The following is a 23,382-nucleotide window of genomic DNA, read 5'->3' as shown; positions in this document are numbered from 1 at the left end:
TAAAAAATCAGAATAAGGAAGTAGCAAATTATTTTTCTTTACAAGTTCAAATTTTCAGAAGCAGTACCTTTGAGTTGCCTGGAATAATTTTTTTTTTTTTACATAACTAGTAAAATATTGAAATATTAAGTAAAATAGGTTCGAGATACAAAGAACATCATTAATCTATTAAAGTCCGTCCATGTTTATATGAGTGAACAAGAGTTGGAGTGTCCAAAATTTTTGCATGTATAACTATGTCACAACTGTTGTTTCTTTGAAATCTTAATTTTATATCAGAGCAGGTATATACATAAATTATTTAAATGTTTAAGAGTAAAACTGAATATTTAATACATTCAAGAATACAGATATTATCTGGGGACTATATCTGATTAAATCTTGTTTTAGAAGCAGTTTATCTACTCTCACAGATTTTCTGTTCCTCTATCTAAGGCAGAAATTCATGTGTACTCACTTACCTTTGTCATTTGATCTGCATCTGGTCTTACAGTTGGAGTTACATTTAACAGTAGTTTTACATGTTCACGGACCTCCTCAGGTATATTTGTAAGTGAACTAGATCCTAAACGACTCAACTATTCAAAAAAGTGATAATATTAATTAAATATGAATAAAAATATTCAGAGATATGCATTTATACTGTCAAGTCCATTTAAGAAACTTACATTTACTTAAAAATATATTTTTAGATTCAAATTGCTAATTCTACTACTGCAAGATAATTAAAACACTTATCTTTATTAGCTGATTATTTCTATTCCTAAAACAAAATGCCCAGTTTTTAGACCATATTTTAAAATTCAGTCTAGTAAATACATGTCATGATTACAGTTGTAGTAAGACTTTAACTAATCCTCATTGATTAGATAATTACTTTTGCTAAGTTGATTTTATGCAAACAAACTATAAGACACTCATCTCAGAATTTTCTGAATACATTTTAGAAAAAAAAAATCAAAGCAGCACTTAATACATTTTTAATGCAAGCAAATATTTAAAGGTAAATACCTGATCCAACTGCCTACTGAAACTCTTATAAATATCTTGCTTGTTAATTTCAAATACAGGTTTCCCTTTGTTAAATACAGCATAAATGACAGTTCCTAAAGAGTACATATCACTGGCCGTTTCACAGCTCACAGAAAGTATGTATTCAGGAGCCAAATATTCAGGATTTGGAAGACACAATGATGGTAAATTTGGGTCCCATTCTTTACATGGAAACTTGGGCTATAAGAAGACAGAAAAGAGGTTTTATAGCTTACATATTTTAAATTAAAACAAACCTCTATCAAGTAGCAATGATCTAGTTTTAAATTCATAGTTAGCCATGTAAGTAAAAATTGTCATCCCCACCTTAAATCATAAAATTCTCTCATTTCCAAACCTGGAAAGTGCATGGAACAAATTTAAAAGATAATAAAAAGATCTCTTACATTGAGATTACTGGAGTTCTCTTCCAGAAGACTATATGATACACTATGTTTTATGATACACAGGGTTCAAGTTTTATGGGCTCAAATAGATTATTGATTGAAACCTTGTTCTTTTACTATCTATGTGATTTAGTTAATAGGTTCAAAAAGTTGTAAGATTAAACAAATGTATGGAAAATAGACTTAACGCAGTCCTTCACCCACAGCACATAATCAATACAAATTCTTTCTGCTTCCCTTAAAAATGTTTACTTAAATTACAAATCTATCTTAGGACAAATCAAGGTCCCCTTAACAACTATGTATAGTGAAAACTTGAAATACTGCAGTGTTTTTGTAAATAGGCAGGTATAATCACTAAGTAACAAGTGCCTGCGGGAGGTTCACAATGTTTGTTAGTGCATTTGACATGGTGAGGAAAAAAATACCTTAACCCAACAGTCCTCAAATTTATTTAAATCATCTTTTTCTCAAGCAACATTAACTATTGTGGAATAAATGAGCTGAAGAATACTCTTAGGTACAATGAACTCTAAAAATTTTCTATAAACTTAAGCATACCATTATACCATGCAGCCTATTTCTAGACATTTGTCAGGCTTATAAATTCTCTTGACCATTCCAGACGCCATCACAAATTTCCATAGCTTTAAAAAATTAGAACACTAACACCTTCATTACCTCTTGTTCAGAAGGATTGGTCGATGATACACAAAAATCAAAGCCCATTATTTTCCAGGCTCCACTTTTATTCAAAATTATATTTTCAGGTGTAATATTTCCATGAACCATTTTCACACTGCTATGCAAAAATGACAATCCTTCAGAAACCTGTAAATGTAAAAATAACCAGACATTTTTACATTAAATAAAACTCCTTTCAATTACAATAAAGTGTCTCATAAATCATAATTGCTGCCTCTCCCAATAGAAGATTTTTTATTTGTCAGATAACAATTAAATTTCATCACAAACGCAAAAGTGCAGATAATCGCAGTTGCTAGGATAAACAAAACAACAACCAGAGTACAACTATTAAGTTGTTTTCTTAAATTTTTTTTGTTTGTTTTGAGAGAGATAGGGAGGGGGAGAGAGAAAAAGAGAGAGAGAGATTTGTTGTTCCACTTATTTATGCATTCATTTGGTTGTTTCTAGTATGTGTCCTGAGTGGGGGTGGAACCCACAACTTTGGCATATCTGGAAGATGCTCTAACCAACTGAACTACCCAGTCAGGGCCATTAAGTTCTTTTCTATAAGCAAAAAGATAATATAAAAGCACTTTACTATCCAAACTTACTCAATTCCTGATTTTGAAAACTGAGGAAATCTTTGGTTCCTGAGTTACAGATAGTAAATATTCAGACATACCTTTGTCAATTTAATTCTAATTCTTAGTATTTTTTAGACTTATACTTCATATTGAAATTCAATTTTTCTGAATAGCATTGTGCTCAGTTTTCAAATATTAACTAATGTTCTCTCATTCTCAAAGCATTTAGGTTTACTGAAAGAAGCCAGGCCAAAAAAGGGAATACATATTGTATAATGCCATTTATAAAATTCTAGAAAGGACAAACCAATTCATAGTGACAGAAAGCAGTTCAGTGATGTCCTAGGGTGGCAAGAGATAGAAAATAAGAAAGAGCAGGGGAGAGGGATTATAACTGGTATGAGGAAACGGGGGGGTGGGGGGGGAAATAGGGGTTAATGGATATATGCAAGATATATGCATTATTTTTATTGTGGTGATGATTTATGAACTTATAAAACTGTGTATTTTAAATATGGAAATTTTCTGTATGCCAATTAGTTATACCTTAATAAAGATGTTAAAAATAATAAATGGAATGATCTCTGTCCTCAAGGAACTAAGAATCTACTGCAATTTATTCTATAGAGCTGAAGATATTTTTCTAAGCAGGGAAAGAAAAATCAGAAAATATGGACATATATGAAATGGCTTACTATATCTCCTGATACCTATTAAATAATTCCTTTAAAGATATAATTTATTTTTATTAAATACTTTATTATTTCAATTTAACATTTATGAAATGAATTCACAAGATTTAAAATTCAAAAAAATCAAAAGGGAACCACCCCATGCACCAGTTAATGAGTGCCCTTATCCAAAGGGTTACCCATATTATGTTTCCAACAATTTAAATATAACTTAAGTCTAGAAATAAACTACAGAAAATTCTAGAACAAAGAAATAATTTTTAAATTACTAAAAAAAAAAAAAAATGCAATGGTTTACATAAAGTAGTCTACATGGCTAATAAATGTGAAATAGCCAAAAACAATTTTGAAGGAAAAAATTCTTTTCACATGATGAATAAAAATACATACCTGAAGCAAACCATATTTAGTTTCTACATCATAAAGTTTATAATCCTTAATGTCTGGAGACACAGTAGAAGGCAAATTTTCCCAGTTACCTAGAACATTGGCTAAACTGGCAAAAACTGGTTCTGTACAAAATGCCAAGCAATCCCTGTTTTAAAAAGGAAAAAAGGGTTATTCACTATCATTTTTTCCACATTATCAAAATTACATATACATAAAATATTATTGGTTCTATTAACAAAAACATAATCTATTTTAGATTTCTCTTCAGTATCAACTTAATAACTCAAACCAATAGAACAATGTCAGGAAGCTTTGCATAGGAATTATACTGGTAAATCATTCAACAGTCTTTTAAACTAAGTGTTATAACCATTGTGATACATTTTTTAAAACTTAAAAAAAGTCAGGAAATAAAACATTACTTCAACCGTGCTTTTTGATTATTGATATTCTTCATGGAAAACCAATGAACTAATTTAAAATATTGTTACATTATACCTAAAATATTCTCTTTATTTATAAGGCTATAATTTTCAGACTATGTGCAAAGGAAGCTACAGATTTCCCATAAAGGCCTCTGGAGCAAGAGGAATCAGAAAGAGGGACAGGGCATAGGTCCAGGTCCCCTATAACCAATTCTATAGGAGAAGCTTTGCTTTTTATGTATTTTATATACCACTTTGAAAGGTGTCAGATTTTTAAATTTTTAAAATTACTGCTCTTTGCCCAACTGGCATGGCTCAGTGGTTGAACGTCAACCTATGAACCAGGAGGTCAGGATTCGATTCCTGGTCAGGGTACATGCCCTAGTTTGGGGGGCGTACAGGAGGCAGCCGATCAATGATTCTCTCTCATCATTGACATTTCTCTCTCTCCCCCTCACCCTTCCTCTCTGAAATCAATAAAAATGTATATTTTTTTAAAAGGTGACACATCATAAATTTCATTTTCTTGTCATTCTCAGTAACAGATCTCAAGCTCATCCTTGAGAAAGATGGTAGAGTAACTTAGGGCTATGGACTAACAAACTGAGCACAGTAGGTTAAATGTATAAAACAGTACCTGGAACACACATAAAAATAGCCCCCAAAGAGTGAATCAATGAAGAGAGGACAGGAAATTCTAGCAAATTAACAAGGACAGCAACTTTCAGATAGGGATTGTATTCTATACTTCTCTTGCATCTTCCACTTTGACTATTTCAGTGCTGAGCACAGAATAAGCAAATAGACTCATGGAAAATGTGAAGAAAGCTTCAGTTAATATTTCAAAAACAGACATATACATAGAATATGCAAATAAATTTTAGGGAAATAACCAATCCTTAAGAACTCAACACTCAGTTTATAAAAATTTTTTCACTGACAAGGATACTATATAGACAGATTTCATATATAAAGTTATTATAAAGTATTTGTTCAGGAAGCTTCTTACATAAGTTTTTATAAAAATTTACCTGGATTCTTCTAAAGGATGCTGGACAGTAAGAAGTCGAGGGTGCCGTAGCCGAGTTAACTGTTGGACTCCGCGTTTTAGAGAATCGATGATTTGATCCTTTTCAAATTTTTGGTATTTGTCAATCAGCTTTTTATCAAAGACAAAAACAGCCACTTCCTAAAAAAAGAATTGTGTAACTAATTTTAATCAAGAATATATAAGAGTATTAAAATTTTATTTAAGTGTCACAACAGTCTTCAAATAATTAAAAACTAATAACCTGGAAATTTTAGCACCATTGTAATACTTTTCTGACATCAAAAAGCTGGTTTCTTCATGATTAATAAATCTAAATATTTTTAAAGGTATAAGACCCACAGCCTCATCTAAGAACATAGTAAAATCTCCGTATCTGAACTCTGGTATCAGAGGTACACATAAACTGTGTGTAATGTGTTGTCCCACATTTAGTAAGCAGTCTCTTACGTAACCAGAATTCAAATAAAAGTTAAAATGTTTAAGAATTCAAAATGCTATTCAAAATGGTAACACTGGAGTATATTATAAAATTTTGAAATCCTTCTTAAAAGATTGTATACACAAAACAATTTATAAGCTTCTTTTACACATGAATAACCTATAATTTCTCTCTCACCTTCTACTCTATCCCCATCTTGTTATGGGTAGTAATGGGAATGGTTACCAGTACAGGAAGATGCTTCCCCATCACTCTTTGAGATCATTCACAGCTTATTTTATACTACCAAAATCATACATCTTTCTTAACTGTCATCTTGCTTTCATTCTCTCAGTTACCCCAGAAAAATAGTTCCCATCCATTTACCCAATCTTAACAAATCAGTCAAAAACTAGCCATATTGATAGTTGATGAATAACCACTGTTATATCTTCATCATAAATACAAAGAAAACTGATAAAGCTGGAAGCAAAATTAGCAGGAATCAATGCTAGCCTTCCAAAATTCTTTGAGAGATTTTTTTCCTTTTCATTGAATTTTTTGGATGACACCGGTTAACAAAATTATACAGGTTGCAGGTGTGCAATTCTACAACACATCATCTGTAATTGTTTTTTTTGTTTTTTTGTTTTTATTGTTTGAGGTATTACAAATGGTAGTACATATGTCTCCCTTTTTTTTCCCCCATTGACCTCCCCCCCGGCCTCCCCTACGCCCTGGTACATGCCTTTACTTGCCCCCCCCCCCACCCCAGTGTCTTGTATCCATTGGTTATGCTTATATGCATGCGTACAAGTCCTTCAGTTGATCTCTTACAGCCCCCCCGCCCACCGCAACCTCCCCTGCCTTCCCGCTGTAGTTTGACAGTCTGTTCAATGCTTCTTTGCCTCTGTATCTGTTTTTTTCCCCATTTCTTTCCTTTAAAAAATCTTGCCTCTGCAGACTAGAAATAAACATATAATAACAAAAAATGTTTGAGTCCCAATTTCAATGTCCAACAGTTCTGAGTCCCCGTTTCAATGTCGAACGGTTCCTTATGTGTACATGTCAGCAATGATATCAGGATGGTGGGCACATGGTGGCAATGCATGTAATTGTTTTGCGTGTTCACCACCCCAAGCCAAGTCTCCATCCATCACCATTTATACCCCTTATGCCCTCCTTCAGCTCCTCCCATCCCCCTCCTGTCATGAAAGATTTTTGAACGGCTCTTCCAGAATTTCTATAAAAGTCTCTTTCAAAAACTTCTAATTAAGTTTATTACCACTAAACTTCAATACCCAAAATAATATCTTTCCATTTTACTTCTGTTCTCTTCTAATTATTTTTGCCATTATTTTTGCCACATTATGACTGTTTTCACAAGTTAGCCTAGCAACCTAATCACATAACAGAGATTTGAATGCAGAATTCCAAACCAATAAATTTCTCAAATACAACCTGTTTTAAGTTAGAGGTTCCTTATATATGTACAAGTGAGTTAAGGATATTAGAGGCTATCCTTAACTTAAATCTCTGAAAAGTGGTAACATACAGGGACTATTTAGTACTGAATTTTAACATCCCATTCCCTAAGCATCTGTGTACTTTTTAGGAATCCTTTCATTCCTAATAGCAACCCTATGAGACAAGTTATTATCCTCAATTCACAAATGAGGGTATTGTGAAGAAGATAAATGTATTATCTAAGATTTCACAACTGGTAAGATGAAAAAAAATCAAGATTCGAACCTAGTCAATCTAATCCTAGGGCTCACATTCTTAGCCAATATACCGTTTTGTCTCCCCAAAAATAACACATAGCCAATATATATCGAGCACCCCAGTAAAACATGACATATGCCTTCAGGAAAACAATCAATTAAGTGAGAGCTTTAAACAACATTCATATATAAATACATTATTTTACCTCCTTTGCTCATTATGAGACACAAGACAATCTGGAGCTAAGAGCATTATGCGACAGTGCACAACATTTGTTGTGCAGGGGGGGCAGGGGGGGGGTGTCCCTCAGCCCAGCCTGAACCCTCTCGCAGTAGTACGGGACCCCTCAGGGGATGTCCACCTAAGCGGACAGGCAGACATTCCCTGAGGGGTCCTTAGCACTGCTGCGGAGGCAGGAGAGGCTTCCGCCACCACCGCTGCACTTGCCAGCCATGCACCCAGCTTTTGGCTGAGCAGTGCTCCCCCTGTGGGAGCACACTGACCACCAGGGGCAGCTCCTGCGTTGAGCGTCTGCTCCTGGTGGTCAGTGTGCGTTTAGCGACCAGTCGTTCTGCCATTGGGTCGATTTGCATATTAGGGTTTTATTATATAGGATTAATATGAACTAAAAACAAATGACCTAGAAGTTCAAGTTCCTATCTCACTATTCATGTGCAAACCTTATTTTAGTAAGTGTTCTGCTATAACACATTTTATAAATGCATCCCAATTTAAATCTGTTTATCTTTTCAAGATGTTTTACATCTTTAAAAACAGGTCATGTGAAATGGCTCTTGACTCTTGCAGTTTCACCACCTTTAGGAGGAACACTACAGTTCGTAAAGAAGAAAAACATGAAACTCTCTCAGACTTCTTTTAGGTCAAAGACGAAAGATTCCTACATAGGTCAGAATAGGTTATTTTCTTTGTTTCAATCAGTTAATTAAAGTAACCACTTTCAACAAAGTTGTTACTAATTAACCAACCCTTTAGGCCTCATACCTACATCCTATGAGAAAACCCTTTCATCAGAAGACTATTATCTAATTTCCAATTGTGTTTTCCTTCTAATACTTCACTATACTAACCTCTGCTAACAAATATCACATGTGTAAAGCTCCTACCATCTTATATGTTTACAAGTTTCTTGAAGAAAGAAACCATGCCTTAAGTACCTCTGTACCCATCACAGGATCTACACCTAGAAGACAGATGTTTATTGCCTACTGGTAGTCAATAAAGATAAGCAATTACATGAAGCTTTTCATTATCATCTTGAATTAAAATCTTTTTCAACTTTTCATTATGAAAATTTTCAAACATACAAAAAGATAATATAGTGTAATCATCCAATATATCTTCCACAACTGTTAACTCTAAATAAAAATTGATTCTTTTTTATTAAAAAAATTACTGAAACAAAATGTAAGCCATATTTAGCACTCTATGGTTTGGCTCTGTGGACAGAGCGTCAGCCTGCGGACCAAAGGGTCCCGGGTTTGATTCCAGTGAAGGGCACATACTTTGGTTGCAGGCTCCTCCCAAGCAACCAATAGATGTGTTTCTCTCACACTGATGTTTTTCTCTGTCTTTCCCTTTCTCTCCCACTCTCCCTAAATATCAATGGAAAAATAGCCTCGGGTGAGGATTAAGAAAAAAAAAAAAGGAATGCCAACTGGATCAGAACTATGGTAAATAAATCTAAATATCAGGTGAATAAAAAATACTTTTTAAAAACAATATTTTTCCTAAATAGCCTATCTTAAAATTTAAAAAGGCTATGAAATAAATTATTTATTGTAAAAGCAAATGTTTCTCAAAATGGAGGCTGTATATATCCACTGAGCCAAACCAGCTAGGACTGTATGTATCTTTTGATATAGGCCTAATTTATAATTTTTAAAAGCTACTTTGCTCACTACAAAGTTGAACACTTGCTGAAAACAAGATAGTTTAAGTAATAAAATCTAAGTTAATATAGACCAATGTGTCTAGGGTTTCCTAACAGCAGTCATGACCTCCACTAACCTATCCCTCAAGCTACCAGAGATGGTTTTTTAAACACAGTGGTTCCCTGTGATCTCTATTTTATGGGTCTTTCATGACTGGCCAGTGATGACTGCCAAGCATCATACTCTTTTTTCATGCGATTTTGGGACAATGTTTCTTTCTCAAAATGATAAAGCAAAATCTAAAATTTTATTTAGATTAAGTTAAAAATAAGGTTGTTTTGAGAAGACTGAGAGATAAGATACACCCTTATTTATTTTTAACTATTAAAACTAGGTATTCGAATCTCTCAACACAAAGTCCCTAATCTGGTGTTTACCTCAAAGTCAAATTTAAGATCATCTATTCTGCTATACCAGTAAAACACAACTGCAATCAAGTACACTGTATGCTACATCAAGAAAGATGCCCTCAGTCTCAATGTCCCTTTATAGGGGAAAGTAAGGAGGGGGAGGACTAAGGAAAGTATCATTTTCCTTTGTTTGTTTTTTTCCTTCCAGTTTCTATAAGTTCAGAGAAAGTTCTATATCGTGTCCTGTATGGTAAAACCAATCACATGTGGCTATGAAGCATTTGAAATGTGACCAGTGCAACTAAAGAACTGAATTTAATTTTATATAATTTCAATTAATTAAAATAGCTATATATAGCTTGTGGCTACCATACTAAATATACTTAATAGCAAAACTCTAGATTATTTTCTGTGATTCCCAACTCAGTGCCCAGGTGGGTAAAGACTTAGCTATTCTTTCAAGAATGAGTCAGTAGTCCAGATCATCAGTTCTGACCCATAAGGTATGAAAGAGGCAAAGAAAAACATTTCAAAACCACATCCATAGAGAACAATGAAATATTTCAAAACTGTATTTTTCCTCAAAGCAGTAAGTTTGGGGGTGAGGAGGCAAGAAATATAGTAAAGTTTCCTAAGAGAACCCAGTTCTGGCAGTCAGCAATTAAGAACTGCTGTATTACTGTACAGTAGTTAATCAATGGTCTATTATCTGTGCCTTGTTCTCATGTTCTATGAGCAGCAGCTCCAACATTATCAGCGGATGTCAGCGTATGAACTACTAATATAAACACAAATACCTAGGACAATTTTGGTTAAGCACAAAGACACTATTATGTTGCCACATCCTTAAAAAGTAATGTAAAATTCAGTAAATTTGGTGTTTTTTCACTTTTCCCTTATATAAATACTTGTAAAAACTATTTGTGCTATTATGGGAGGTTGGTCATTTACAGGCTTCATGACTTCAAACTTCATGAGCTTTTTAAGTAGTCAATATTCAAGAAACCACTTACTTTGTGGATGAAATTTTGTTGAATTTAAAGGGAAAACAATGTTCAAAAAATGACAAATCAGTCAGCATTGAAGACACAGATCAATATTGGACTTAAAGACTCCCTCCAAATGGCAATAAAAAGATTTGCAGGTCAGGTACAAACCACATACCAGCAATACTTTTCATAAAAGTATTATCAAAGCCAATTTAGTCTTAAATAGACTTGTTTGGGAAATAAGCTGATTTTGGAAAAGTGACAAATAATACATATCCACAATTATATGACTGTGATAGTCACCGGAAAATTGGTGTAATAAATCCCATAAGTCTTACAATCCAAATGTTTCACTTTTAGGGAAGTAAAGTACTTTTAGAAATGGTGATATTTTCCTTTTAAAGAACATACTTCTCCGGAGGACTTAAACGGGAAGGTTTTTCAATTCTTTAACAATTCCAACAGAAAGCTGCAGTAAAATTTAACACTAATGATCCTCCACATTTCTAAGAACAATCTGTTGGATCTCCTAAGTCAAATTTAGAAAATAATACTACAACTCATTCAAACTACTCCTCACTAAAAGGTCAGTTAGTTTTAAAATAACTTTAAAATAAGTATACAGCAAGACACGTTGGTACTGACTGTAGCCTACAAATATAACCCTTTCTCTTTTTTTTTAATATATATATTTTATTGATTTTTTACAGAGAGGAAGGGAGAGGGATAGAGAGTTAGAAACATCAATGAGAGAGAAACATCGATCAGCTGCCTCCTGCACACCTCCTGCTGGGGATGTGCCCGCAACCAAGGTACATACATGCCCTTGACCGGAACTGAACCTGGGACCTTTCCGTCTGCAGGCCGATGCTCTATCCACTGAGCCAAACCGGTTAGGGCAATATAACCCTTTCTGATGGTAAAACTTATTCAGGTTAAATGCAAAAGAATATTATAGGAGTCAATTTTCAAGAAGGCTATAGAATTAAAGAGGGAATGAGAATACACTACATAAGAATGCATTTAATGATGAAAAAATTTAACTGCTTATTTTCCCAATAACTTATTGACAAATATGAAAAGGAACATGACAATTTTTATTCTAAAACATACTTTGCTAAATATTAAAATGTAATACTACATAATCATTTGTGCAGCTGATTATTAAGTAAACGAAATTTAATTATAAGATGAGATGATATATCAAACAATATACTCACAACCAGGAGATTCAAGGCATGTTTAAAAGTATTTGTTTTTGGCCGAAACCGGCTTGGCTCAATGGATAGAGCGTCGGCCTGCGGACTGAAGGGTCCCGGGTTCGGTTCCAGTCAAGGGCATGTACCTTGGTTGCGGGCACATCCCCAGTAGGGAGTGTGCAGGAGGCAGCTGATTGATGTTTCTCTCTCATCGATGTTTCTAACTCTCTATCCCTCACCCTTCCTCTCTGTAAAAAATCAATAAAATATATTTAAAAAAAAAAAAAGTATTTGTTTTTGTATGACTTCATCAGACAAAATGAGAACTAAAGAACCCATAATTTTTGGCATTTCTTAACATAAAAATGCATTCATGCATGTTATTATCCTTATTAGCATGTGTTTTTTCCAATTGGACTCAATGAAAACTTACCTGTTTTGTTGACTTTTTTGTGCCATTAAAAATCTTCCAAGCTAGCCCATTCCCACCACTGGCAATGTGTCGACCAACATCGAATTCTCTAGTGACAGGATTTCCCATTACAGCACTAGTGACGTCGGCTGTTACTTTTGTAACAGTACTCTTCAACTTATTAAGCATGGACTCCATGGCTGCAATATTGGGCAATTATAATTACCTAGAAATACAAGGGGATAGGGGAGCTCTGATCATTTCTTTATTCTTATTTAAGCACTTAACATTCATTACTTAGTATGAAAAGCTTAATATATCTAAACATTCAGCAAAACAATCCTATAGAGATAAAAGCTACATGATGGTTTAGTCTTCTGAGAACCCAACATAACTTTCGTGCAAATTTCAGTCTAGGAACCAAACAGTTCTCTGCAACCTCAACTGTCACAGACCAGGAAGAAAAAGACATATTTACACTTGACACTGATATGAATGTTGCTCAACTATGTAACTTGGACCCTTTAAGACATACAGTGGTGTAAAGGGTCTGAATCTTCCTTCATACTAAAAACAACCATGGAAAACTTGAAAGGAGCTAAAAACAGTAGATTTAAATCCAACCATATAAATAATAACATTAAGTATAAGTCATTTTAAATTCAAATTAAAAAGCAGATTGTCAAACTAGATTTTTTTAAAAAGGAAGACCCAACTTATGCTGCTTAGAAGAAACCCACTTTAAAACCACTTTACAAGATGACTTAAAAGTAAAAGAATGTGAAAATATACCAAGCTGGTGTGGCTATATCAGCCGTGGGCAAACTATGGCCCGCGGGCCGAATTCGGCCCGTTCGGCTGTTCTATCCAGCCCGCGGAGCCGAAAGAGCGGAGGGTTCTCTTGCTCTCCCCTCCGCTCCTTTACTTTGAATTTATATTAGTTCACACAATCACTCCATCCATGCTTTTGTTCCGGCCCTCCAGTCCAGTTTAAGAACCCATTGTGGCCCCCGAGTCAAAAAGTTTGCCCACCCCTGGGCTATATTAATAGACAGAATAGGCTTGAAGACAAAGAGGGACATTTCGTAATGATAAAGTTAATTAATCAAGAAGACATAACAAACCTAACTGTGTACACACTCAATAAGAGAGCTTCAAAATAAATGCAGCAAAAAGTGACAAAACTAAAAGAATAGAGAGACAAATCCACAATTATAGTTGGACTAGAAGGGTCCTCACTCAGTAACAGATGGACAGAGAGACCAAGTAGACAGAAATCAGTAAGGGTATAGAAGACCTAAACAACACTGTTAAACAATCTGATCTAAAACACTCTACAACAGAATACATTTTCTTTTCATGTATACATGGAACATTCACTAAGATAGACTATATGCTGGGCCATAAAACACATCTCAATATACACTTGTTAGACATTGGGAATACAGATGTAAATGGAAACATACCTGCTCTTTAGGGACTCAGTCCAATAGCAGACTCAGACCTCCAAAATTTTAAAGCAACTCTCTAGAAGTATGAATGTACCATGTTATGGGAACACAAAAATGGGCTTAAAAATGAAGTGTTCTTCAGGTAGAAAAAAATGGGAACGAGCATTCCAGAAAGGATATGTCAAGACATAAAGGAGAGAAAGACTATGATGTGATCTGAAAACTACAAATAGTCCAGTATGAAAACAAAGGATATTTTCAGAGTTTATATTCAAATTTGAGATGCCTATTCATAATCTAAACAGAGTCAACACTAGTGTACACAAGGTAGGAATAGACATGGAAGTTCATCTGGTGAATTATTTAATATTTATTGAGGACCCACTATGTACCTGACACCATATAAGAAACTGGGAAGAAAGAAGTAAAAGAAAAATAAGTCATGAAAGATCTTACCATCCAAGGGGCAAGAGAGAGAGAAGTAAGCCAACCATAGCATTAGCCTACAGTGATAAAATGTTAAAGAATATAGTACATGCACAGTGTTACAGGAACAAAAAGAAGAGGAACAGACGGAAGCAAGTTTCCCCCAAACAGTAATACTACAGATGTCTTTAAAGGTGAGCAGGAGTGAACTAGATAGTGAATGGTAGAAGTACTGGAGTAATTAAGCAGTTCAGATAAAAGCTGGAGTATAAGAAGGAAGTATGGGAGAGAAGACTTAGAAAAGTGAGATCACCATGGGTATAAAAGTAGTAAGAAATCAAGCTATAATAAGCCACAGACGGATTTCAGGCATGAGGTGAGATGATCAATCATCAAGAGTGAATGATATACTAGGGGTGAAAGTAAGGAATATGGCAAGACTAAAGAGAATATGAACATGTATTTCAGAAAAGAGGGAGGGAGGAGAGAGAGAATACAAAGCAAGAATTCAAAGAGAAAAGACACTAGGAAATAGGGACAAAGAAGATAGGAAAGAGATGGTGAGTGGACGGGGTGCTAAATGGATGTTTACTTTATAATTAACTAGAGGCCCAGTGCACAAAATTCATGCATGGGGGGAGGGAGTCCCCTCTGCCCAGCCTGCACCCTCTCCAATCCGGGACATCCCTCTCACAATCCGGGACTGCTGGCTCCTAACTGCCCCCACCCCCCCGTGCCAGCCTGATCACCTCTAACCGCCTCTGCCTGCCAGCCTGATCACCCCTAACTGCTCCCCTGCCAGCCTGGTCACCCCCAACTGCCCCTCTGCCAGCTGGGTCGCCCCTCACTGCCCACCCACCCCCGTTAGCCTGGTCACCCCATGCAGCCTGCTGTTCAGTCCTTTGGTCGCCCCTCGCTAACCACCCTGACGGCCTGGTTGCCCCACGCAGCCTGCTGTTGAGTTGTTACTGTGAGGGCATCATGACCAATTTGCATATTACCCTTTTATTAGTATAGATATTAAATTTCATTATGTCCTTTAATATATTATATATCAAAATTTTAAAAGAGAGAGAAGTTGCTGAATTAAGAAAATAGCTGTAAGGAAGGGGAAGAAAGGAAAAATTAAGAAACGAGTATGCATTAGAATTAAGAAAACTTACTGGCCAATTAAAGGGAAGGGACAAAACTAGGAATCCCATCAGGTGTCTAATTTCAGAGTCTAGGTGAAGAGTGAAACCATTTACCAAGGCAAGACTTAAAGCAGGCAACTGTCTTTTGTGGGAGGAAGAACTCAATTTTGGATAGATTGAATTTGAATTGCCTTAATGATTTTCATATGGAGATATCTAATAGGTTTTCAAATATGTGGGCCAAAAACTTAGGAAAAACTTCTTGATTGAAGATCAAAATTCAGGCACCATGACCTTATAAGCAATGCAATAATTAAGACTGTGAGCTTGAAAATGGTAACCCAAGGAGACCTAAAAAGAATATCATGAGAGCAACAGAAGATTAAGGACAGATAAACTGAATGAGTTTGTAAAACAACATTTTGAATTATTAGCAATAACCTTTTAACATATAAAAAAACCTAGAGTCTAAATATATTTTCTTTAAGTGATAGCTTTTCAGATTTTCACTTGATTAATGAATAAAGAAATAAGCATATGTTTTCCAAAGACAAAGTTATAAATGACAGAAATATATATTCATGTAAGCCATTTCCCCTTGTATACCATAAGAATTCACTTGAAATTCAATTATCTTACCCTCCTAAATCTCAGCCAAAATAAGATTTGAGACAACTTCAGTATGATCCCAAGATTATACCTTTCTACCATCTGGTTCAGCCATCACTTGGCTTTTAGTAGAACCAGTAAGTGAATCTGTTGTATTACTACATTTTACATGCACCTGATGAAAGGTGGGTTGAGTATTATAGTACCTGATGGCAGGTAGTTTAAAGGAACTGGCAATTCTTTCAGTTCTGCCTACTCATAAATTCTAGACATAGCAAGAATATAGTAGTTAAAACTATATACATGCTAAAAATATGTCCTGAATTTTCAAGTAACACAAGTGCAAAAAGAGTCTCTTAATTCGCCAAGAAGAAAATACTGAAAAGTAGAACTTGAATTTTTATTAGAAACTAGTGGCCCAGTGCATGAAATTCGTGCACGGGGGCAGGGGTGTTCCTCAGCCCGGCCTGCACCCTCTCCAATCTGGGACCCCTCAAAGGATGTCCTACTGCCGGTTTACAGGGGTCGGGCCTAAACCGGCAGTCAGACATCCATCTCACAATCCGGGATTGCTGGCTCCAGCCACTCACCTGCCTGCCTGCCTTAACCACTCTGCCTGCTGGCCTGCTCACCCCCAACTACCCCCTGCTGCCGGCCTGCTCACCCCCAAATGCCCCCCTGCCAGCCTGATCACCCCCAACTGCCCCCCTGCTGGCCTGCTCACCCCCTCCTTCCCTCCCCACTAGCCTGCTCACCCCCAACTGCCCCCCCCCTGCTGGCCTGCTCACTCCAAACTGCCCCCCTGCTGTCCTGATCACCTCCAACTGACCCCCCACTGACAGCCTGCTCACCCCCAACTGGCCCCCCTACTGGTCTTCTTACCCCCAACTGGCCCCTGCCATCCCATCCTGGCCTGATCACCCCCCAGTGACCCAGGGTCCCAGCCCCTCCTTTTTTTTCTTTTTTTCTTTTTTTCAGCACCTCCTTGAATGGAGGCCAGGGCCGGCCAGGGCGGGCAGGAAGCTTGGCTTCCTCCATTGCCGGGGCAACCCAAGTCTCCTGCTTGCTCCAGCTCTGTGGCCACCACCATTTTTGTTGGAATTTATTTATCTTCTATAATTGAAACTTTGTAGCCTTGAGCGCAGGCCAGGGCTGGCCAGGGCAAGTGGGAAACTTGGCTTCCTCCATCGCTGGGGCAACTGTGGCCCATCGCCATCTTGGTTGGGTTAATTTGTATACTCACTCCTGATTGGCTGGTGGGCGTGACTTTTGGGTGCAGCGGAGTGATGGTTAATTTGAATGTTTCTCTTTTATTAGTGTAGATATTGTAATGCAAATAAAAAGGTTACTGTGATTACATCTGATGATGAAATTATGTTTAGTAACTGTTCGTCTCATGGCACCTAGCAGAGACTAGACTTTCAATAAGCACAAAATATTACACAATGACTACAAAGAACAATATAAATGAATACAAATAAGCTCAAAATAGTTTGTTTTGTTCCTTAAAGAGGTGCCATTGTCTAAGATTTCTTTCTATGTAAATGTCTAAAAATAAAAGAATATCATTTCACCCTGGCTGGTGTGGCTCAGTTGGTTAAAGGGTTGTCCCATACACCAAAAGGTAGTGGTTCAATTCCAGGTCAGGGCACATACCCAAGTTGCAGGTTCGATCCCTGGTTTTGGATGGGACAGAAGGCAACCAATCAATGTTTCTCTCATACATTGATGTTTTTTAAAAGTGGCTACTACCATTCTTTGGCCTATACTAGTACTTAATCTTACTCAGAAAACAAAGATTATACCAGCTGAGTACAATCATTCTCTTTACAACCACAGAAAGTATCTAATATTATCAGTTGAGCTAGGACAGATTACTTACAGAAGACAAACCCAATTTTAAGAAATAAATATAAATCACTAAAGAGACTTAGCAATGTATTATGAAGTACACGTCCATTCAACAAGGAGAAAGAAGTAAAACATTGTTTCCATCACTGCTTACAAACTTAAGACCACTGTGCAATAAAGTTTAAAAAGCAACATGAGAGATTATAAGGAAACATATGCTTAAATATCAAATTAGTAATGTGAACAATAAGCAAGATCTGAGGAGAGATTATATCCAACTCTTTTGAAGGTACTTCCAGACCATGTACCTGTTTAGTTTTTACTACAGGAAATCGATCAGATTTTTTAAATTATTGTAACTTGTATTTTAATGTAGAAGCACTGGAGTTGCAGAGTCTTCGGCTAGAAAAGGCAGAAAGAATAACTGGGTAGGAAATTTGACTAAGTGACCTAAGGTCACTTCCTTAGGTCTACAGTTCTTTCTTGATCTAGGAACATATAAAATCTGAAATATATGGTAGTACAGTATGTGAAAACTGGTATTCATAAAATACTGAAGTGTTGTCTAAGTACAGTGGTCGGCAAACTCATTAGTCAACAGAGCCAAATATCAATAGTACAACGATTGAAATTTCTATTGAGAGCCAAATTTTTTAAACTTAAACTTCTTCTAACGCCACTTCTTCAAAATAGACTCGCCCAGGCCATGGTATTTTGTGGAAGAGCCACACTCAAGGGGCCAAAGACCCGCATGTGGCTCGCGAGCCGCAGTTTGCTGACCATGGGTCTAAGACAGGGGTGGGCAAACTTTTTGACTCAAGGGCCACAATGGGTTCTTAAACTGGACCAGAGGGCCGGAACAAAAGCATGGATGGAGTGTTTGTGTGAACTAATATAAATTCAAAGTAAAGGAGCGGAGGGGAGAGCAAGAGAACCCTCCACTCTTTCGGCTCCGCGGGGCGGATAGAACAGCCGAACGGGCCATAGTTTGCCCACGGCTGGTCTAAGACAATGGTTTTCAAATTCTACTGAACATCTAATAACATCTAATGACTGAGTACCTTGTTAAACCATATAGATGCTTATGTAGTATCTCAAACCTTTCGAATCAGAATTTATAAATGTGCAGTCAGGGCATTTGTATACTGAGCAGCTCCCCCAGGTGATTCTAATGTGCAGTGTGAGAATTAAGTGTTATATAATTCAGTACACAGACTTCAGTGGCAAGAAAGCCTGAGTTCAAAAGCCAGTTCTTTTTTGTTTAAATATGTTTTTACTAGAGGCCCAGTGCACAAAATTCGTGCATGGGGCGAGGGGTGTCCCTCAGCCCAGCCTGCACCCTCTCCAATCTGGGACCCCACAATCCAGGACTGCTGGCTCCCAACTGCTCACCTGCCTGCCTTCCTGACTGCCCCTAACTGCTTCTGCCTGCCAGCCTGATCACGCCCTAACCACTCCCCTGCCAGCCTGATTGATGTCTAACTGCTCCCCTGCCAGCCTGTTTGCCTCCAACTTCCCTCCTCTGCCAGCCTGGTCACCCCTAACTGCCCTCCCCTGCAGGCTTGATCGCCCCCAACTACCTTCCCTTGCAGGCCTGGTCCCTCCCAACTGCCCTGACCTGCTGGCCATCTTGTGGTGGCCATCTTGTGTCCACATGGGGGCAGGATATTTGACCACATGGGGGCAGCCATCTTGTGTGTTGGGGAGTGATCTTGTGTGTTGGGGAGTGATGGTCAATCTGCATATTACTCTTTTATTAGATAGGATAGAGGCCTGGTGCATGGGTGGGGGCCAGCTGGTTTGCCCTGAAGGGTGTCCCAGATCAGGGTGGGGGTTCCCTTAGGGCATGGAGCAGCCTGGGCGAGGGGTCTGTGGTGGTTTGCAGGCTGGCCATGCTCTCCAGCGACCCAAGCGGAGGCCCTGGTATCTGGGATTTATTTATCTTCTACAATTGAAACTGTAGCCTGGAGCAGAGCCAAGCCTTCTGCTCGTTCAGTGGCAGCAGCCATTTCTGTTGGGATTTATTTATCTTCTATAATTGAAACTTTGTAGCGTTAAGTGGAGGCCTGGGCCGGTCAGGGTGTGTGGAAAGCTTGGCTTCCTGCATCGCCAGGGAAACCCAAGCCTCCCTCCTGCTCTCTCCGTGGCTGCAGCCATCTTGGTTGGGTTAATTTGCATACTTGCTCCTGATTGGCTTGTGGGTGTGGCTTGTGGGCGTGGCTTGTGTGTAGTGGAGTGATGGTTAATTTGCATATTACTCTTTTATTAGATAGGATTGATTTCAGAGAAGGGAGAGGGAGAGATAGAAACATCAATGATAAGAGAAAATCGTTGATTGGCTGCCTCCTGCACGCCCCCTACTGAGGATTGAGCCTGCAACCCAGGCATGTGCCCTTTACCGGAGTGGAACCTGGGACCCTTCAGTCCGCAGGCTGATGCTCTATCCACTGAGCCAAACCAGCTAGGGCCAAATCCCAGTTCTAATACTTAATACACTGTGACCACCAACTAACCTTCCTAACACTATTTCTAACCTTTTTTTAAAAAAAGGGGGAAAATATCACCCATTCTTCAAGTGATTTCTCTGAGGATTAAAGATGATGAGGCATGTAAAATGTTTAGTACAATTCCTGGAATATTTAGGAAGCATTCAATGAATTCATTCATTTAACAAACATTTATTAAGCACTTACACAGTATAAGATGAGGAACATCTCATTAAATTATTAAGTATTAATAAATATGGCAACTCTGTAATGGTGTTATGAGAACACATAATTAGAAGAATCTATCCTAATCAGGAAAGTCTTCCTGAAGTGAGCTGCATGATGAGTTGGCATTAACTAGATGAAAAGGAAAGGAAATGCATTTCCAAGCAGAGGAAGCTTCATAACCAAAAGCCATGTACCTGAAGCAGAACAGAGTGACTAAAGAAGAAACTAATGCTAGAAGGCACTGTGGAGATGAGGTTAGAAAGTCAATAAGGGGACCCAAACAGGCTAAGAACTTTAGTTTCTTTTATAAACAATGATGAAAAGTCACTGAAGAAGACATATTGGAGACAATATGATTAGATCTGTATTTTTAAAATGTCACTCAGTATGGAGTGAAAACCTAGAAGGAGGCACAGTAAATGCAGCTAGACCATAATTAGGTGGCTTGTGATACTTCAGATGAGAGATGATTGTGGCTGGAACTAGTGGTGAAGATGAAGACAGATATTCAAGAAGCACAATCAACGGGACTTATTGAGAGATTGATAATGAGGCACAAGAAAGAGGAAGCTGTCACACTTCTCCTCCTAGAGCCGTGGTCGGCAAACTGCAGCTCGCGAGCCACATGCGGCTCTTTGGCCCCTTGAGTGTGGCTCTTCCACAAAATACCATGGCCTGGGTGAGTCTATTTTGAAGAAGTGGCGTTAGAAGAAGTTTAAAAAATTTGGCTCTCAAAAGAAATTTCAATTGTTGTACTGTTGTTATTTGGCTCTGTTGACTAATGAGTTTGCCGACCACTGTCCTATAGAATAGAAAACTAAAGGTCTGGTGCATGACATTCATGCACTGGGGGTAGGGGGGAGGTGGTCCCTCAGCCTGGCCAGCCTGTGCCCTTTCACAGTCCGGGAGCCCTTGCGGGGATGTCCAACTGACAGCTTAGGCCCACAGGGAGCAGGCCTAAGCCATCAGTTGGACATCCTTAGCACACTGCCACGGAGACCGGCCACTGTGCTCGCCAGCCCATCAGCCGTCAGCCCAGCTTGTGGCCGAGCGGCGCTCCCCCTGTGGGAGCGCACTGACCACCAGAGGGCAGTGCCTGCATTGAGCATCTGCCCCCTGGTGGTCAGTGCACATCATAGCGACCAGTCATTCCTCAGATGGGTCCATTTGCATATTAAACTTTTATTATATAGGATTATATAGGATGATAGATGATGAAGCCTGTCACTTGAGTTACTTGAGTTAAACACAATAAGAGGGCCTATTTTTTTTTTTTGGGGGGGGGGGGGAAATCATGCATTTCAAACATGTGATCATGACTATTCACAATTATAGGGTTATTTGTACAGAAATATTCTGTTGTATGGAAGTATAATGTGCTTGTATTTATTTTATTGGTTATTTGTGGGTTTTAGAGACAAAAGAATAGGTTTCTGAGGTTTCTGCATATGTGTAAAGTGGATCTGAAAGAATTAAGGTCCTCACCTTTCTTAGGTTCCTTTCTTTTACACAATCCCCCAGAAGCATCTTTTAAGAGTACAATTTAATAGTGACAAGAATTTTACCCATACTCAGCTGATAAATCATTTTTCAATTTTACAAAAATTAACATTCATACTAAAGAATAAGACAGGAAGCCAAACAAAAGCACCTGCAAAGTTCAAAACGTTGCTTTAAGCACCTGACTTTCAAACCATTACCAGAGCATGAGGGGGTTTTACAGGGACAGGCTGTAAAACTATGTTAATTTTCCAGAATGGAAAGGCACATGAATCCAATTTGTAAAACAAATCATCATACAGACAATACCTGAATTTGATCTACAAAAAAATAGCTTGCAATTTACAACTGAAAGTCACTACTGCCTTTAAGTCGCTTAAGTCTGGAGACTCATGAAAACTGTTACAGGAGCTGACTTGACAGCACTGGTCTCCTTAATTACTAATCATAGGTATGTATTCATTCGTATCGCAAGAAGTTTTTGCAAGCTTTATCGGTCTAAACCGTCCTCCATCCTTTCTGTCCCGCTTAGAAAACCTCGAGTGGACGGCGTTTTTTAGTCTTAAAAAAACACCTGCCCCACCCACCTCAAGCACAATAACCTTCCGTTCCAGAACTAGAGCCACTGTCAGAAAAGGACGCCGGGCGCTGGGGCGCTGGGGTGCTGGGGCCCTGGGGGGGCGGGGGGGTGACCCAGGTTATCAGAGGCGGACTCCAGAACCGAGGGGAGCTGTCTCATCCAGTCCCAGAGGAGTGTCCAATTTCCCAAAAGGGAACCAAGAGTTCGCCGACGGAAACCCGAGCTCCCGAGCCGGAGCGGGGAGCTCTCCCGGCAGCAGACAGCTCCAGCCGCGGTCTCCTGTCGCTTCCAGGCCTCGTCCGGGGGCTCGGGCCTCTCGGACACGCTCCCCGAGCTCAACTGCGCGCGGGCGCCCACAGCCCGGCCAGCCTGGCCAGCCCGGCCCTCGGCCCGCAGGCCCGTCACCTAGCAACAGTCGCCAGCACCGGGGGTCTGGGGAGGCCTAGCCCGGGAGCGGGTCCTCCCCCATTTCCCCCTCGCGGGCCTTGGAAGCCCATGCGGAGCGCGGCCAGTGAGGGAGGTCACTCGGTGCCCGGGGGGCGGTCACTCACCTCTTCTCCTCTTCTCCCGGGAGGGGCGGTGCTGGGCTCGTCTCCCCTGCCCTGACGAACGCCTCCAGGTGGCTCCGGCTCAGCTTCGGCGGAAGCAGCCAGCTCACTCCATAGCCTCCTCCACCCGCGCGCCCTCACAGGCTGGAGCCGGAGGAGGGAAGGGGGAGGGGAGGGGAGGGACCGGGGAGAAAGTAAGGGAGAGGGAAGGAGACCCAGAGACCAGCCGGCCAGGGCATTACGTCACTTCCCGCTGG

At 38.8% G+C, this 23,382-nt stretch overlaps 1 protein-coding gene across 3 annotated transcripts in view; it reads right to left on the bottom strand.

Moving 5' to 3' along the window:
• Positions 1-23,382, bottom strand: part of SCYL2 (SCY1 like pseudokinase 2) — a 55,513-nt gene that overhangs the window by 31,976 nt on the left and 155 nt on the right. For 2 of the 3 annotated variants that reach the window (XM_080660560.1, XM_080660562.1), the window contains exons 1-7: positions 23,129-23,380; positions 12,335-12,539; positions 5,249-5,406; positions 3,793-3,937; positions 2,121-2,270; positions 1,012-1,233; positions 462-578 (exon numbers count right to left, since the gene is read on the bottom strand). In XM_080660560.1, the coding sequence (XP_080516686.1) occupies positions 462-578; positions 1,012-1,233; positions 2,121-2,270; positions 3,793-3,937; positions 5,249-5,406; positions 12,335-12,511 (969 nt within the window). In that variant the 5' untranslated portion in view covers positions 12,512-12,539; positions 23,129-23,380. Of the gene's footprint in view, positions 1-461; positions 579-1,011; positions 1,234-2,120; positions 2,271-3,792; positions 3,938-5,248; positions 5,407-12,334; positions 12,540-23,128; positions 23,381-23,382 lie in introns of those variants that run through there. The other variant, XM_080660561.1, reaches the window with a different exon arrangement.

The sequence above is a fragment of the Plecotus auritus genome (assembly GCF_963455305.1).
Source record: "Plecotus auritus genome assembly, chromosome: 3".
NCBI classification, from domain to species: domain Eukaryota; kingdom Metazoa; phylum Chordata; class Mammalia; order Chiroptera; family Vespertilionidae; genus Plecotus; species Plecotus auritus.
This window is presented reverse-complemented; position numbering and strand designations above follow the sequence as displayed.